The sequence below is a fragment of the Myxocyprinus asiaticus genome, chromosome 46, assembly GCF_019703515.2.
Source record: "Myxocyprinus asiaticus isolate MX2 ecotype Aquarium Trade chromosome 46, UBuf_Myxa_2, whole genome shotgun sequence".
NCBI classification, from domain to species: domain Eukaryota; kingdom Metazoa; phylum Chordata; class Actinopteri; order Cypriniformes; family Catostomidae; genus Myxocyprinus; species Myxocyprinus asiaticus.
The window spans coordinates 16,251,718-16,269,325 of record NC_059389.1 but is presented as its reverse complement, the minus strand read 5'-3'; the positions used below and the strand labels follow the sequence as shown (position 1 = coordinate 16,269,325).

The following is a 17,608-nucleotide window of genomic DNA, read 5'->3' as shown; positions in this document are numbered from 1 at the left end:
TTAGCTTCAAATTAAATCACCAATGTTGTTACAACACAATTCATTGTTTGTTTGATTCAGAAATGTACATTTTAGTTTGCTGAACCAGTTTTTCTCCATTTTCCTTTATAGGTATTGTATCAAAGACCTCCTGAGCCATGCCTTTTTCCAGGAGGAGACTGGGGTTCGTGTAGAATTGGCAGAGGAGGATGATGGAGAGCTGGTGGCCATAAAGCTGTTGCTGCGCATTGAAGATGTAAAGAAGCTTAAAGGAAAATACAAGGAAAATGAAGCCATTGAGTTTTCCTTTGACCTGAGCAAAGACGTCCCAGATGATGTTGCCCAAGAAATGGTAAAGATGCTTCAATTTCTGTTCTTCTTATATAGTTCAAATTGTTTTAATATTCAGTTAGTTGACATGTAGCCTCCCATGTTATTGCCCATGGAATTAATGTTGGCTAGTTGTCTTTAGGCCTTCATTAGGAATAATCTTTGTTCTCTAGGTCGTTTCAGGCTATGTGTGTGAGGGTGACCATAAAACCATTGCAAAGGCTATAAAGGACAGAGTGTCCCTGATCTGCCGTAAAAGAGAGCAGAGAAAACTGGTAAGAGAGGAACAGGAAAAGAGGAAGATGGAACAGAAGGGACTCGAGGCTCAGAGTGAAACCCAACAACCTGGACCGCATGCTCACGCAACTGCCAATCCCCCTGCTCCCACTCTGGCCCCAGTCATCATGGAGTCTGAGGAATCGGAGGCTGACCAGCACAAGCAGCTGCAACAGCCTGGAGCATCTGTTTCCAGTTAGTGTCTAAAAATATTGTGGCTTTGCCTTGCCTTTATTTTCTGCTCTATCTGGGCAGTATTTTCAGAATCATGTAAACTATGTCATGCATTTGTATAGGAATTCACTCCCAAAAGCATCTAGTACCTACTTTGACACAACTTCTAATTGTCTCACAGCTGTGGGTTTTGTGGACCCTCAAGGTTCAGGGATTGTCCCTGAGTCTCAGCCTGTTCAGGCAGGTGTGTCTTTCAGCTCTGTACAGCCTGATTTGCAGCCACAGCTGCCTCCACAGCACACCATGACCCATCCTCAAGGCATGGTGAGCCATTCCCTCTGCATTTTATTACTTTAACCTGCATACAGTTTAAACAAGAAAACAGTGGCTCAATTCCAAAATCAAGTGTGTCTACTGTCGCAGCAGCCTTTCGTTGCAGCATCTTAACAAAATGTAATCTCTGAAGACACTAGAACTGAAGACACAAGATTAATTTCTTTGCTTTCCTCTTTTAACTGCTAAATTCCTTTTCCTAATCAGTCACAGCCCCAAGCACAAGCTCCTCTGCAGCAGGTCAGCAGTACTTCGACCATAGGCCCTATCCCCCAGAACGGAACTGCGGCCCCACCACAGGTACACTTCATACGATCCATAATATAGATGACAAGAAACACCATGAACCTGGTTATGTATATATGCATTGTTTGTCAAGCATTAATCAGTTACATAAGCACTTTTGATAAATACATGAACTCTCCACTTAGGTGATGGGTCAGCCACCCTCTCTGCCCCCTGCTGTTCAGCCTACCGTTCCCCTGCAGTACCATCAGCCACCTCAGGATGGCAGCATTCACCCTCAGACCATCATTCCACCTCAAACACTGCAGGGGCCTCATGTCTTGCAGGTACAGTATTAGTAGTGCCATCTGGTGGCTGATCTCACAGAACAGATATTTATATACTGTCATATTATGCGCCTGCATGTTGCATGATGACTGTTCTGTGTTTTCCACACAACATCCTGTGTCATTTTCTTGTCTTTTTTTTAGCATTCTTGCAATCTTCATATTTTTCTTGGATTTTGTGTTTTCTTTTTGGTAGTATGCACACTAATGTCACTGTCCTTTACTTCTCCGTCTCTCTCTTGCATGCCGGCTGCTCTTACATGCACATCAGATATGGGCATGCCAACTCAGCCCACCTATTTTTTCACCACCTCCAAATGCTGAACAGCTCTATTTTCTATATCAGGCCTGTCAGGTACTAGCTGTGGTGTGTGAATTAGTGGGTGACAGATATGGGTTTTGTAGGAAATAGGGTGGTAATTGGGTGATATAGTGCCTATATAAATAAATACAGTGTAATGATGGCAAATGTGAAGTACACAAAATTGCTGAAATTAGATTAACACCTGCTTAGTATTTGCTCAGAGTTTACTTAAATGTTTATTGTCCTTTTCCAAGGATGTTAGATCTTAGAACTGTCTACAGGGGGAGCTACTGCTTCTGTTAATCAGCCAAGTGGGCAGTGTTTTCAGCCGATTCTGAACACCAATTATCATTATACATATACATTATATCAGGCATTGGGCACCCTCATTTCTAGATACTGATATCGGTCGATCACTAGTCTGAATCCCAGTTTTTTTCCCCTCAAGCCTTGTTTCTGTGTACCTGACTTCAGAGTCCCCGCAAACCAAAGCAAGGCCCATAGCTGCATCCGAAATTGCGTAATGTCAGAGTATGTACTGTTTTTGATAGGATGCAATTCTTGGTCGGTAAAACCGTATGTTCTTTAGGTATGTATGCGAGTGGGGGCCTGGGTAGCTCAGTGGTAAAATACGCTGGCTACCACCCCTGGAGTTTGCTAGTTCGCTAGTTCAAATCCCAGGGCGTGCTGAGTGACACCAGCCAGGTCTTCTAAGCAACCAAATTGGCCCCGTTGCTAGGGAGGGTAGAGTCACATGGGGTAACCTCCTCGTGGTCGCTATAATGTGGTTTGTTCTAGGTGGGGCGCATGGTGAATTGAGCATGGTTGCTGCGGTGGATGGCGTGAAGCCTCCACACGCGCTATGTCTCCGTGGCAACGCGCTCAACAAGCCACGTGATAAGATGTGTGGGTTGACTGTCTCAGACACGGAGGCAACTGGGATTCGTCCTCCGCCACCCGGACTGAGGCGAATCACTATGTGACCACGAGGACTTAGAGCGCATTGGGAATTGGGCATTCCAAATTGGGAGAAAAAGGGGAAAAATCCGCCCCCCCCCCAAAAAAGGTATGTATGCGAGTAGTATGAATAGGTTGCAGACATCATCCAGGAACGTGGACGTTGTCCCGTGACGCGAATAAATGTATAATTACAATGAAAACCGTCTTCTCTGGTTTTGTTAAACAAGCACCATTTAAGGAACAACTTTCTTGGTATATATATCACTTACAGTTGGAAAAAAACGTCTGCCTCACGGTTCTCTGCCGTGTTCTTTTTTCAGCGTTTGAACATGACATGGCCTCAGCTCCCGAGGCATTATTGGATAGGAAAGTTTCCAGTCAAACCGCACTTCAGAATCTCACTGAAAGTCATCTGGTTATTTCTCGCTTACTGTTTTATAAATACTGAGGATTCGGACATACTACTACATTGGTATAATGTTTTTGGCATACTATATGGTAGGGTAGTATAGATATTCGGATGCAGCGCATGTCTTCCCTGTGAACGTGTATTGTGGGAGTTTGTGATTGAAAGTTACTCAGACTCTTCTTCTGTCGATTCTCTGACAGCCACCTCTAAGCGTATGTCAGCTGCAGCCACCAGAGCAGACACAACCTCTGGTTCCAGCCTCCACAGAAAGGTATATTTTAATAATTCATATGTATTGATATTAACCATCCAGTATTATATGGAGAACGTTGACCAATGGATGGTGTTTTGTGTTTGCCCTCAGTGGTCACTCAGATGCTGCATCTGGTCTGAGTGATGGGAACGAGGGCAGGCATGAGGGGCGTTCCATGAAACAACCCCAAAGGCGTTCTGTACGCAGCCGATCACGCCATGAAAAGATGGCCAAGGCCAAGCTCAATGTGCTCAATGTAAGAGTTCCATTCAAGTCTAATTTAATTCATTGTTGGTGGTACAGTAGTATCACTTTACATTATAGTGTACATGTTACTATATTAATAATCCATGAACATATCATTATCGATGTGTAACTAAATGCACAAAATAATTAAACTTAGATGAGCAGTTTTTCCAAGTGTGTTCTTTATAAGTAAAAAATTGGATATAGGATTTTCAATATCAGCAATATAACAAAACTTCAAAGTTTCATAATGATAAAGAAGTTAAAACCTTTTATGTGTACATTTGTGTGTATGTTTGTTTTTGTAGATTTCTAATATTGGTGACAGAGTGGCTGAATGCCAGCTGGAAACCCACAACAGGAAGATGGTCACATTCAAATTTGATTTGGATGGAGATAATCCTGTAGAAATTGCTGAAATTATGGTAAATATTTCTTTTGGTTTGGGTCCTCTTTAGAACATTGGAGGAGTTGGATCATACTCTTATGGTTTATGTGTAACTTTGCTCCTTATTGGGTTAGGTCAAAAGTGATTTTATCCGGGAGAGTGAGCGGGAGTCCTTCGTAGAGCAGGTTGAAGAGGTCATTCAAATGGCAGATCAGATAGGAAAAGCTAAAAAAAATAGCCAACAGGTATGAACCATGATTTCATAAGAACCAAGATTACATATAATAAATGAGGACCACCAATAAAATTCAATAAAAATGTGCCACTTTAGGTGATCAATAATTTGGGCCAGCAAATACCTGAAATTTCAACATCTATTGTGCCTGGTAAGTGTAACTGTAGTGATAGGCTTTTAAATTGTTCCCTACCCCATCTTTCAATTTGCAGTTATTAATTTTTCTTATCATTAATATTTGTATTTATTATTATTATTTTACTGTTTAAAAGGCGTGCCACCTAGCATGGCAGCTCAAGTTGTACATTCAGCAGGCCGACGCTTCATAGTAAGCCCAGTGCCAGAAGCACGACTTCGGGAACCATTCTTTGGGCCTCCTTCTGCCAACACATCTTTTGAAGACTCTGCACCAGGTCTGATCCTAATAATAATGTGCTTACATATATTTTTAATCATTATAATATTTTTATTTCAGAAATATATTCATATTATCCTTCCATTCTTAGTTTCACTGTCCAATCCAACATCAGCCAGCAGTGTTCAACAGAACCAAGCCAACTTGGCCTCTAGTTCTACCCAGATTTCTGTGATACCAGCCACACCTGGAGGTCTTGCCCCAGAGAGCTGTAATCCACCTACTTCTCAGTCTTTATATCAGAGTCCTGCTCCAGCAGCTTCTACGACTCTGGCAGCTGTCACCACTCAAGGTTCCACTCCTCCACTTGCCAGTCAGCAAACCAGAACAGGGAGGATGTCTCCCTCCCCAGCCCCAGCTGAGTTAACACCCCAGCGTCGATTATCACTTCCCAGCCCTTCTGCACCTTACCAGAGTCCCCAAACAGTTGCGGGTCTGCAGGTTGAGAGCAGTAGCTTGATGGTCCCAACTGGTGGTGACCAAACTCTAGCCTCCATCCAGCAGGTGCAAGTCGCCTCTTCAACTGTACCCGTAGTGCAGCCACCTGCAATGGGAGAGGGAGAAAGTGATTCCCAAGGAAAGCCACCTGGTATTGAGGACATTCATGCTTTGGACCAGAAGCTGCGTTCCCTTTTCAAGGACTCCTCACAGAGCTCCTCCACTCAACCTGATGGATCTGGAGAGACGGTTCCATCTTCACCGCCCAACACTATCAACACAAATGCTCCTGGCTTAGTCTCTGTGCCGCCTTCCAGTTTGTCTCTCAGCTCAAGCGGGCAATTTGCACCTGGTACTTTTGCTTCTATTGGCCAGGCAGGAACACCTACAAGCTGTGCCCAGACACCATCTGCAGAGCCTTACCCACAAAGGCAACAGGTGGGCGAAGTTGTAAATCAGTGTCGGGAATAGTATTTATAAATTTTATTTGCTTTTTCACCAATTGATTAGAATAAATGTACTATATTCTACATTGGCCTGGATAACTAAGTCTTCTACATAGACTTTTTTTCACCATGGAAAGCAAGGAAATATCAGGGAATTTTAAAACTGTGATTTCCAGGCTTGGAAAAGTCATGGAAATTAATAGCATTTTAAAGTCATGGAAAAGTTAAGGAAATGTCAATAGTGAATGCGAATGTTCCTAGTACTGCTGTGATTTATTTCTCCAGTATATACAAGACTAGAAAAGTCATGGAAATTCATTCTCTTCTTTTTACACTCTATGTCCTGTTTTGAAGACCTCTGTGGCTGTAAGTCAACAAGATGGACAAACCAATGCTGAGGTAAAGCAGTTAGCCACATCACCACCAGACAAAGGTTTCAGACTTGGCCGATTTCAGGTAGCCTTCCAGAACTAAATTAAAATGTGTCTTATATTTTTGCACAGCAAATTCATACATATCCCACTCAATCTAAATTTAGGTTTCTGTGGCCAGCGATCAAGACCCAGTCTGCGCTCCTCCAGATTCAGCAGTCGTAAACTCATCTTCCTCCATCACCCCCTCTTCGATATCCTCATTTACCTCCTCCTCAACTTCATCAATCTCTAGCCCTGAAAACACTGTTCATAAATCTCAAACCCTGCCCTGGGACAGCTTTAATTCCATCCCAGCTACCTCTACAGTCGGCCGCTTTCAGGTGACCTCCAACACTGACATCAAAGTGGGCCGCTTCTCAGTGACTCCAGCAGAAGGACGGATTTCCTCTGTGAGCTCTGCTGATGGACGGGCCACCACTAAAGAGTCTAAGATGACATATTCAAGCATGTTCATCACAAATCACTACCTCAGCAGTGATAATGACTCTGAACCAGAGGATGAGGGCTTGAAACAAGAGATGAACAGGCTCAGGGAGAGGTATGCCTGACATTTGCCTTGTTATACAGCTTTTTTTTCAATTACCTTATCCATTTATGTAAAGGCTAGGGTATACTTTGTTTTTCCTCGTGCTGTTCCATCTGGCGCACATAGTCGAGCATGGTAAAATGTATACCCTTTTTTACCGCGAGCCCATACAGACATGTTTGACACATGCACTACAAATGCTTTGTAATAGTCTTTTAGTATAGTCAACGCCAGATGAATGTGCAGACGACACAGATGTGGACTGACCATGTAACTAGAAAAAGTGTGCATACGGTGCTGACAAAATTTGCGTCGCATGTAAAAAAAGTATACTTTGGCCTTTAGGCTCAAAGGTCATGTTGCTTTACAATGGAGCTCTTCAGTCATGGTCAATTTATGGCCATCCTGGAAGGCTAATTCACCTTGGATTCCCATGGAATCTCTTTCAAATATTTTTTTTTTTAATAACAATTTTAATAAGATCTGTGGTTAACATTACTTGAAGAGGCTTTAGATTTTGTTTTGATACATAAATTACACACAACCATACCTTAAACATGAATTTTAAAACAATTGTGTGCTTTAAAAATGTAAGTGGCTAAATAAGGACTACAACGGCTTTCCCATTTAGAACTACAACTGAATAGGTCTATAGAGAGAAAAGATGATCACCAAATGATCTTCTGTCAATGGCTTATGAATCTACCTTTTGTTTCTCTTTGCAGGCATATGGCTGAGATCCAGACTTTACAGAATAAACAGAAAAAAGAGATTGAAGAACTTTTTAGACATCTGGGCAAAACCCCACCCTCTGTGGTTGTCCCTCCAACAGTGGCCATAGCAGGAAGCAGGCGGAGACCCACTAAGGGCAAAGGAAATAAATCAAACCGTAGTGGCATTCTGGCCAGTTCTCTTCAACAAGGTATCAGAGCTCATTGGTTTACCTCTTACTATAAAATCCTGTTCAGGCCTGGTGAACAAACTGTGTGAAACAGTTTTTTAGAAATGTTTCTGGTTTTGTTTAGGGAACAAACAATCTGCACAGAGTGATCAAAGTTCAGTCAACCTGTCAGCTGCTGGGAAGGCTTCAACATCTGAAACCGTGTCAAGCTCATATGTTCAGACACAAGGTTTGACTTTTATCATTATAGATAGATAGGAATAGCCTCTGTTCAATACAAGTTAAGCTCAATGCTGTCGATTGAGCTTAACTTGTATTGGACCCGGAATATTTCTTTAAGTATTCAAGGGTTTCCAAAATGCATTTTTTTTTTTTTTTTTTTTTTTTTTTAAGTGCTGTCAATCGATTACAAATATTAATAGCAATTAATCGCATATTTTTTTTGTAGTTAATTGTGATTAATCACAGATTTTGAAAGTGCTGAAATTTGACACTATATATACTTCTTTTCTTGTCAAAATGTATTTATTTCCATCTTGGGAAAGAAAACAAAACAATATGTAACAATATAATGCTTAATTTTTTTAATTTTTCCCTTTTTCTCCCCAATTTGGAAATGCAAATTCCCAATGTGCTCTAAGTCCTCATGGTGGCGTAGTGACTCACCTCAACCCGGGTGGCATAGGATGAATCTCAGTTGCCTCCGTGTCTGAGACCGTCAGTCTGCGCATCTTATCACATGGCTTGTTGAGTACATTACCGTAGAGACATAGCACGTGTGGAGGCTTCACACTATTCTCTGCGGCATCCACGCACAACTCACCACGTTCCCCACCGAGATCGAACCAAATTATAGCAACCACAAGGAGGTTACCCCATGTGACTACCCTCCCTGGCAACCAGGCCAATTTGGTTGCTTAGGAGACCTGACTGGAGTCACTCAGCACGCCCTGGATTTGAACTCGCGACTCCAGGGGTGGTAGTCAGCGTCTTTACTCTCTGAGCTACCCAGGCCCTCAATATAATGCTTTATTAACATTTTCCAAATAAAGCCTTTCACAAAATAAAATGGACCAATTCAAGTAACATTAAACATTTCCCAAATCTAGGGGTGTGTTCACACTTGGCAGGTTTGGTTCGATTAAAATGAACTCTGGTGCGATTGCTCTGTTAGTGCGGTTCATTTGAACAAGTGTGAATGCTGCCATCCGAACCTTGGTGCGCATCAAACAAGCGGATCGAGACGCCTGAATAGTGGGTCTCGGTCCGCTTCCAAACGAACTCTGGTGCGGTTCGATTGATATATGAACACAACATGGACCAAAGATGTCTAAACTGAACAAAAACAGGAAGTAATTTGCCTAATACTGACCTCAAGCATACATGGTTCTTCTCATCATAGGAGCTATGTTGCCCATTACAGTTCGGTACAGGCGTCGGAAACGCCGTCAGCCGTCCTTGCAGCATATCTTTGTTTCTGTGTGTGCAACGGAGGAATTCCTGGTGCTGTTTTGACTCCTTTACACATTTTATTAGCTCTTCGTTTGTTCTCAGCTGGTAAAAATACCACCATATATAAATATAACGAGCGCATTTCGCCCAGCAGCCAGCATTGTTTTTGATGTTCGGCAAGTTCCGTCGAAAAATATACGTCATAAAAGCTGTCCAATCATGTTGTAACTTTTTCCTGATGCCTTTTGTTTTGTATCTTTAGGTTCGGTGTTAAAAATGCCAGTGTGAACGCTAATCGAACCAGGACTAAATGTATCATTTTCTTTTTTGGTCTGGACCAAGAGAACCGAACTACAAGTGTGAACACATCCTAAGTGGGAGCTTAACTAACTGAAAGAACTAGTCTCCCTGTTGGTAGCATATTCATTACAGTGGGCATTAAATCTCTTAAAATCTCATCCTTCACAATACAGTGCATCCGGAAAGTATTCACAGCGCTTCACTTTTTCCATATTTTGTTAGGTTACAGCCTTATTCCAAAATTGATTAAATTCATAATTTTCCTCAAAATTCTACAAACAATACCCCATAATGACAATGTGAAAGAAGTTTGTTTGAAATCTTTGCAAATTTATTAAAAATGAAAAAAATCACATGTGCATAAGTATTCATAGCCTTTGCCATGACACTCAAAATTGAGCTCAGGTGCATCCTGTTTCCACTGATCATCCTTGAGATGTTTTTACAACTTGATTGGAGTCCACCTGTGGTAAATTCAGTTGATTGGACATGATTTGGAAAGGCACACACCTGACTGTATAAGGTCCCACAGTTAACAGTGCATGTCAGAGCACAAACCAAGCCATGAAGTCCAAGGAATTGTCTGTAGACCTCCGAGACAGGATTGTATCGAGGCACAGATCTGGGGAAGGGTACAGAAAAATTTCTGCAGCACTGAAGGTCCCAATGAGCACAGTGGCCTCCATCATCTGTAAATGGAAGAAGTTTGGAACCACCAGGACTCTTCCTAGAGATAGCTGCCCGGCCAGACGGAAGCCACTCCTCAGTAAAAGGCACATGACAGCCCACCTGGAGTTTGCCAAAAGGCACCTGAAGGACTCTCAGACTATGAGAAACAAAGATTGAACTCTTTGGACTGAATGGCAAGTGTCATGCCTGGAGGAAACCAGGCACCGCTCATCACCTGGCCAATACCATCCCTACAGTGAAGCATGGTGGTGGCAGTATCATGCTGTGGGGATGTTTTTCAGCAGCAGGAACTGGGAGACTAGTCAGGATTGAGGGAAAGATGAATGCAGCAATGTACAGAGACATCCTTGATAAAAACCTGCTCCAGAGCACTCTGGACCTCAGACTGGGGTGAAGGTTCATCTTCCAACAGGACAGCGACCCTAAGCACACAGCCAAGATAACAAAGGAGTGGCTACGGGACAACTCTGTGAATGTCCTTGAGTGGCCCAGACTTGAACCAGATTGAACATCTCTGGAGAAATCTGAAAATGGTTGTGCACCGACGCTCCCCATCCAACCTGATGGAGCTTGAGAGGTCCTGCAAAAAAGAATGGGAAAAACTGCCCAAGAATAGGTGTGCCAAGCTTGTAGCATCATACTCAAAGACTTGAGGCTGTAATTGGTGCCAAAGGTGCTTCAACAAAGTATTGAGCAAAGGCTGTGAATACTTATGTGATTTTGTGATTTTTTTATTTTTATTTTTTTTTCATTTTTTTTTTTTTAATAAATTTGCAAAGATTTCAAACAAACTTCTTTCACGTTGTCATTATGGGGTATTGTTTGTAGAATTTTGAGGAAAATAATGAATTTAATCCATTTTGGAATAAGGCTGTAACATAACAAAATGTGGAAAAAGTGAAGTGCTGTGAATACTTTACGGATGCACTGTATTAATCTGCTGGTAGACTGTGGCTATCCACTTTCCCACAGCAATCATGAAGCTGCATTCACGATTCACATCAGGGCATCAAATGCCACTTTAAACTCACCATGAAAAGTGCTTGCAGACAAAAACGTCTTATTCTGCGTTTTGGTGATTGATTAGATTTGGCATGCTTCTGTGGTAATTAAAATGCAGCTGAAATAGGCTGAACAGTACTTGATTTCTCTCACAAGTCTCATCTGGGCTTGTTTTGTACATTTAAATAGCGCTAAGAGCACCTTTCTCCTTTATTTTATCACTGACAGAGAAGTGCTGTCAGAAATTATTTTATTTATAGAGATGATAACCTCCGCGGCTCTATCATAGGAGAGAGCGTAACAGTCAACTAGCGTGTTACGACAGTACCACCCATAGAATGTCTATGGGACCGCCGCATTATGCTGTTTTATACTAAGCTTGAAGGCTACTCTTGGTAGAAGGGCTCTGGCGCTGTTTTGTGTTTGTTTGTGGCGTGTGTCAGTGTAATGACTCTGGGTGGACACATTACAAATGTTCCGCCCTTCACACCAGTGTCTATGCTGTATTAACCGTAAATGCATTAATTGCGTTTAACTTTAAAAATGTATTGCATGCGTTAACGCGTTAATTCTGACAGCTCAAATATTTTTACAGTTCTTCTAAATCAATAAATATTGATTGTAATTTGTAGGGAACACAAGTCCAGAAAGAGCAGAGAATGGACAGAACCAGGACCAAACACCTGCTACTAATCTGCCACGCAAAGGCACATTTACAGATGACCTTCATCAGTTGGTTGATAACTGGGCCAGGGATGCCAAGAACAAGATGCCACAGGTCAAGAAAGGCTCCAAGAAAAACGCACTTACCCATGGCGTATGTTAACTTTCCATTCCAAACATGCTTTATTAATTTGTGCTATAGATTATCAACAGTTTATGTATATTAAATTGGTAATGATCTTAAGTGAACTCTCTTCCTCAGATGATGCCACGTAAATACTCTGCACCAGGTCAGCTCTGCTCCATTGGTGGCCACATGCCAGCAACCATGAACCTCTCAATAGAACGCAAGGGTTCACTGTGTCTGAACAATCCACAGTTTGGCTTCCCCAGCCCCACATACAGCACTCCACAGTGGACTCAGGTGGGCCCGCTGGAGCCAGCAGCTCCCACTGCAGGGCTACAGCAGGGCTTCCTCACACCCTCAGGAGTCCACAAATCTGGAAACAGCTGTGGGTCAACAAATCTACGGACCACTCAGGCAAGCTGAAACAGCTGTGGAAGAGTTGGAATAAGAAAGTAAAGGGACAGGCTGTGCCTCATGAGGTTGAGATTTTAAGGTGGTTTTCAAGGGGCTGGTCCTTTGACATCCCCAAAGAGTGGCATGATTCATCTAACAGTTTACAACAACTTAGAAGTCCATATGATGTGATTTAGAATCCTACTAAACCTGCTATTTTAAAGTGTTGATTTAAATATTGGAATGAGATTTTTGGCCGGATAGATGAATGTGTACATTTAGACAACAAGGGATGGAAGGGATTAGACTGGTTTATATTCTTGTTAGCCTTGTATCATACGGTATGGATGCTGTCTTTATTGTAATAAAATAAAATGGTGTAACCAGTGAACTACAGTGCCGCAAAACATATATCCAGCTAGTCATCTGCAGTTTACCGTAAAGAAATAATGATTTGGATAAACGGAGAGAGGAGGAGTGAGGGGGTGGATGGTCTTCGGTACCAACACAAGTTTGAACAGGTGCTGACAATGTGTATCCTACATTCATGAGTTTAGAATGTTGGGAAAATGGGTAAAGAAGGTAGGGATGCTGGAATAAAAAAATATATATTTTCGTTGGGAGACGCATTTTAGAAAAATATCTGGCAAGTATTGGGGGTTCTCTCTTTACTTTAAAATATACTTAATTTTCAAAACAAGTTGGAGTAGAAAGGACAAAGATGTACAATTGAGGAATGTTAAAGCAGGGTTTTATAGCTCTTCATACTTCCACATATTTCATAGCATTGTTCATTCATGACATTTTATATAATTTATGATCAACTTATAATAAAATACTGTGCATCTTGTTTAGACAGTCACCACTACCCCTATACACCCTTTTTTATCTAGGTGGATGGAGAGCTTTATTTGATTATGGGTGGTCCTTGAAGGTGGGCATCCTGTCAGCCTTTATTAATGAAAGCATAATTCATCATATCACAATGTTGCTTTCATTTTGAATGAAGCTAGACTTAAACCACAGAATAATGATTTCCCTTGACTGTCTTACAAAAATGCATATCCCATGCAAACCTGCCTGTAGAGGTTAATGAAATTGTAATTGCATTCACTTGATTTTGGCCATTGTAACCAAAATAGGATGTATGATTTCATTTTATCCATGGAAAAAGTGTTCAGATATTCAACATGGTGCATTTTCAACTACAGCAAGAAAGGAAGTACAGTATTAAGCTACAGCACCAATTTGTCTTCATGTTTTTGGATCAGTCCCCCAAAATACTATTTTCCTAAAGCCACACATTGAGTGCCAATTGTTTTGCAGATGTGACTTCCTCTCACCTCTGAAATGATCCACTTCTCTAGAGAAGGTATTTGTTACTGCAGTGCAGAATATGCACAGTTTAAAGGTTATCAGACTGGGGAGTTTTACTTGTTACTTTTGATACTTGAGTGCACAGATCTGTCTGTCCGTGAATCCTCTTTAATTGACCAGAACCACATTAAGTGAAACTGTTAAAATACCACTAATAATCACAAGCATACACACCTGTTGTCAGTCACATTATTAATTCTGAAAACTGCATGTTTTCACCCACTTCTCACACCTGTGCCTATAGAAAAACAACATTAAATGTATGTGGTCAAGGGGGGGGGAAGCAATTGCTGCTGATGTGTTTGTCAGTTATTTTCAGCCCAGGGTCTTGGTGACTATGATTTTGTTTGTCAGTCTTGTAAAAAAAATGTATATATTCAAAGGCCTAATAAAACATTTTTTGACTTTTTATTTCTCATTGTATATTTCTTGTAAAATTAATGTTCCGGGTTCAATTCAAGTAAATTCAGTCACCACAAAAATAATTTTCATTTACAATGGAAGTGAATGGAACCAGTCTATAAAAGCTAAAATACACACCATTTAAAAATTATAGCCACAAGGCATAAACATTATACATGTTATAACCTTATCTGTTTCATTTTATATCCAATATTACAACTTTGTTGTTGTGACAACTAAACCCTATAATTTTGGTATTGGATTTTATTGCTAAAATCATGTTTACATGTATTGCATCTTATGACTATACCTTTGAAACAATGAGTATTTTCATGTTTAAGGACTGGACCCATTCACTTCCATTAAAATGCCTTACTGTTTTTTTTGTTTTGTTTTGGTAATCAACATTATGCCACAAATGCTGTTGATTGAGCTCAACTTGCATTGAACCCAAAACATTATATTGAACCAGAAACATTGCATTGAACCTTTTAATCCAAAGTGACCAATAACTAGACATTAAAAAGTATAACATAAATTTGTTGTACTACAAACATAAGCTCCATCAGTCAAAAACAAACATTGTGACATTTATTAGCTTTACATATACAAAAATTAAAACAAAAAGAAAAAAACTAATTTGATTTTCTACAAGAAAAATAGTTGTGTCCAGTCTTTGTTTATTCACCATCTGGTCTTGTCTGTATGGGCTCTGCTGTCCACCTTAATTAAAACAACATTTATCAATGTCCACATTAAACAAGAAGCTAAAGATTCATATGGAAGATAAAAAGTTATTCTCTTTAATGGACAACCAAAGTCAACAAGCACAGGCTGGTTATAGAATTAAGGACTACAGGCTGCAAGCTATGAGAGTGCCAAGTTACTGGCTATTTATACTGGGGATGTGTGATGTATGCATGAGTAAAGAGGCAAAACCAGAGCTGGGCATGCCCTTGCAAATGAGCAAGAATACACTTGCTTATTCCAAAGATGCTGAATGACCATGTATTTATTTTGAGAATGATCTTCCCTCCTCCCATTGACAATCTGAATTGGTCATATCCTCCCTGGCCTTGAGGAACAACATGCCCCTGAGGTTGAGCTGGTGGTCTCAGGTATTGGGCTCTCTGAGAGGTCTTGCTGCATGTCATCATTTTGTGTTGGCTTGGTGTGGTGGTACAAGAAGTTCCGAAGAGCTTCCTGCAGGATCATCAAGCATATCGATGCCATCTAGAGTGAAGTCCCATATTTCTGGGTCATCTGAGGAGAAGACAGAAATGTTTGCATACATAACTCTAATATCTTTTGGCCTTGTTCAGTTGACATCCATGCTCTGTTTACCATTAAAGGAATAAAATTTTAAGTCGAAAGTTAAGCTCAATCGACAGCATTTGCGGCATAATGTTGCTTACCACAAATATTAATTTTGACTTTGTCCCTCCTTTAAAAAAAGCAGAAATCTGGGTTACAGTGAGGCATTTACAATGGAAGTGAACAGGACCAATCCGTAATTATTTAAATACTCAGTTTTAAAAGTATAGCCACAAGACATAAACAACATGCATTAACATGATTTAAGTGTGATAAAATCGTTTACTAACGTTATCGGTGTAAAGTTATATACAATTTTACAACTTCATTGCCATTACAACAATGCTGCAATCACTGTAATCATGCATGATTTAAACAACTTTACAGGTCAAATAATACACAAGTCTTAAGAAGAATTAATGTAAGTGCTTTTATAAAATTATCAGTTTCTCATTTCTGTCTTTAAACCCTCCGAAAATTGGCCCCATTCACTTCCATAGTGAGTGCCTCACTGTAACCTCCATTTCTGCTTTGTTTAAAGAAAAGGAGGGATGAGTCGAAAGAACTTGACTGGCCTGCACAAAGCCCAGACCTAAACCCAGCTGAACACATCATGTTTAAACATCTAGTGTAAAGGTTTCCAAGAAGAGTGGAAGCTGTTATGGAGAACCAATTCATGGAAATGGTTTTGAAATGAAATACTCAAGCAAATCTGGGTGTGGTTTTGGTTGTCCATGTAATTTTGCTCATATAGTGTATTTCACTATCTTAGTGAGACCTATTAAAGCACCCAGTATTTATCTTCAACGTCCAATCAGTGGCAGCGCAGATATAATCTTTTTCATACCATATGTTCCCCAAGGCACATGTGCCATGACCTTGTCTTTCCTAAAAATACTCCTTACCAGCCAGACACCCTCCTGCTTAGTCATCACCAGGTGTCCGGTTGGAGTAGTGTGGTTAACTGGACCTACAGCGTGACCTAAAACTATAAACCCATCAATGGAGATTGCAATAAACCTGACACTCCTCCAGGACAAGGCTTAAATCTTTTATACTCATGGCAAAAACATGAACCCATTACACTTTGGCCTACCGTGCTAAATTTTTCAGTCGCACCTTGCTTTGGATGCCTCGTATGCCCTGTGGAAGGATTTGAATGTGGAGTTTCCTGCTGTGGTTGTCCCTGTAGCAGCTTCTTAGCCTCCATTTCCTATCTGAACTTTTGCTGCAGCTGCTGCTGTCTCAGCTTCCTCTGTTGCTCAGAATCCAGCAGAGGATCAGATGAGGACAGGTCAGCCATGTCAGCTGCTGACCTAAGAACACAGAGAGAAGCAAATATATCAAAAGTGAAGCTGACTAACTAGTGTTTTACCTTAATGTGGAATTACGCCCTAAAAGAGAAACCCCAAATCCATTTAATTAGCTTGAAAAAATGTATACTCTACATTTAAAAGGAACATTCCGGGTTCAATACAAGTTAAGATCAAAAGATCAATCGACAGCATTTGTGGCACAATGTTGATAACCACAAAAATAAGTTGATTGCCCTCCTTTTCTATATAAAAAAAAAAGCAAAAATCTGGGTTCCAGTGAGGTACTTACACCTTGGAAGTGAATTGGGCCAATTCGTAACGTTAAAATAGTCACTGTTTCAAAAGTATTGCCAAAAAAGTTTAACAATATGTGTTTAACATGATTTTAGTGTGATAAAATCACTTACCTTTTGTTTAAAGTTATAGCCAATTTTACAACTTTGTTGCCATGACAATGTAATGCTGTAAACACAAACCTTAAAACAATTTAAAAAAAAACAAACAAAAAAAAAACAGATTTAAACAGAAGAAAACTTTTAACAGAAGAATGAAAGTGCTTTTTTAAAATTTTCGGCTTCACATTTCTTTGTTTAAACCCTCCAAAAATTGGCCCCATTCACTTCCATTGTAAGTGCCTCACTGGAGCCTTTTAAAAAAGGAGAAATTAGTGGAAATTAACTTTTGTGGTAATCAACATTATGCCACAAATGCTGTCAATTTAGATGAATTTGTATTGAACCTGGAATATTCCTTTAAGTATTGGGCCGTATATTTCACTACAGCATGTTTTTGCTGGGGTTAAACTGACCCCAAACAGAAACAATGTTACTACAGTGGATACCAGTCATATTTTTGAAAAATGCATGTGTACTTTGAAAAAACAGGGGGATAACACTTCAAAAATATCTGGCTACTGGGCTTTAGAATAGGTTATATTTAACGTATTCTTATGT

General features: G+C 40.5%; 1 protein-coding gene across 4 annotated transcripts in view; it reads left to right on the top strand.

The window, feature by feature from the left end:
• Positions 1-14,034, top strand: part of LOC127436015 (serine/threonine-protein kinase WNK1-like) — a 35,718-nt gene extending 21,684 nt beyond the window's left edge. For all 4 annotated transcript variants that reach the window (XM_051689898.1, XM_051689896.1, XM_051689894.1 and 1 more), the window contains exons 7-24: positions 112-331; positions 483-780; positions 941-1,083; positions 1,300-1,392; positions 1,524-1,664; positions 3,538-3,608; positions 3,702-3,846; positions 4,145-4,261; positions 4,359-4,469; positions 4,556-4,610; positions 4,732-4,872; positions 4,966-5,750; positions 6,113-6,214; positions 6,297-6,730; positions 7,444-7,640; positions 7,744-7,848; positions 11,696-11,880; positions 11,989-14,034. In XM_051689898.1, coding sequence (XP_051545858.1) covers positions 112-331; positions 483-780; positions 941-1,083; positions 1,300-1,392; positions 1,524-1,664; positions 3,538-3,608; positions 3,702-3,846; positions 4,145-4,261; positions 4,359-4,469; positions 4,556-4,610; positions 4,732-4,872; positions 4,966-5,750; positions 6,113-6,214; positions 6,297-6,730; positions 7,444-7,640; positions 7,744-7,848; positions 11,696-11,880; positions 11,989-12,276 — 3,631 coding nt within the window. In that variant the 3' untranslated portion in view covers positions 12,277-14,034. The remainder of the gene's footprint in view (positions 1-111; positions 332-482; positions 781-940; positions 1,084-1,299; positions 1,393-1,523; positions 1,665-3,537; positions 3,609-3,701; positions 3,847-4,144; positions 4,262-4,358; positions 4,470-4,555; positions 4,611-4,731; positions 4,873-4,965; positions 5,751-6,112; positions 6,215-6,296; positions 6,731-7,443; positions 7,641-7,743; positions 7,849-11,695; positions 11,881-11,988) is intronic.
• The last annotated feature ends 3,574 nt before the right edge of the window (positions 14,035-17,608 follow it).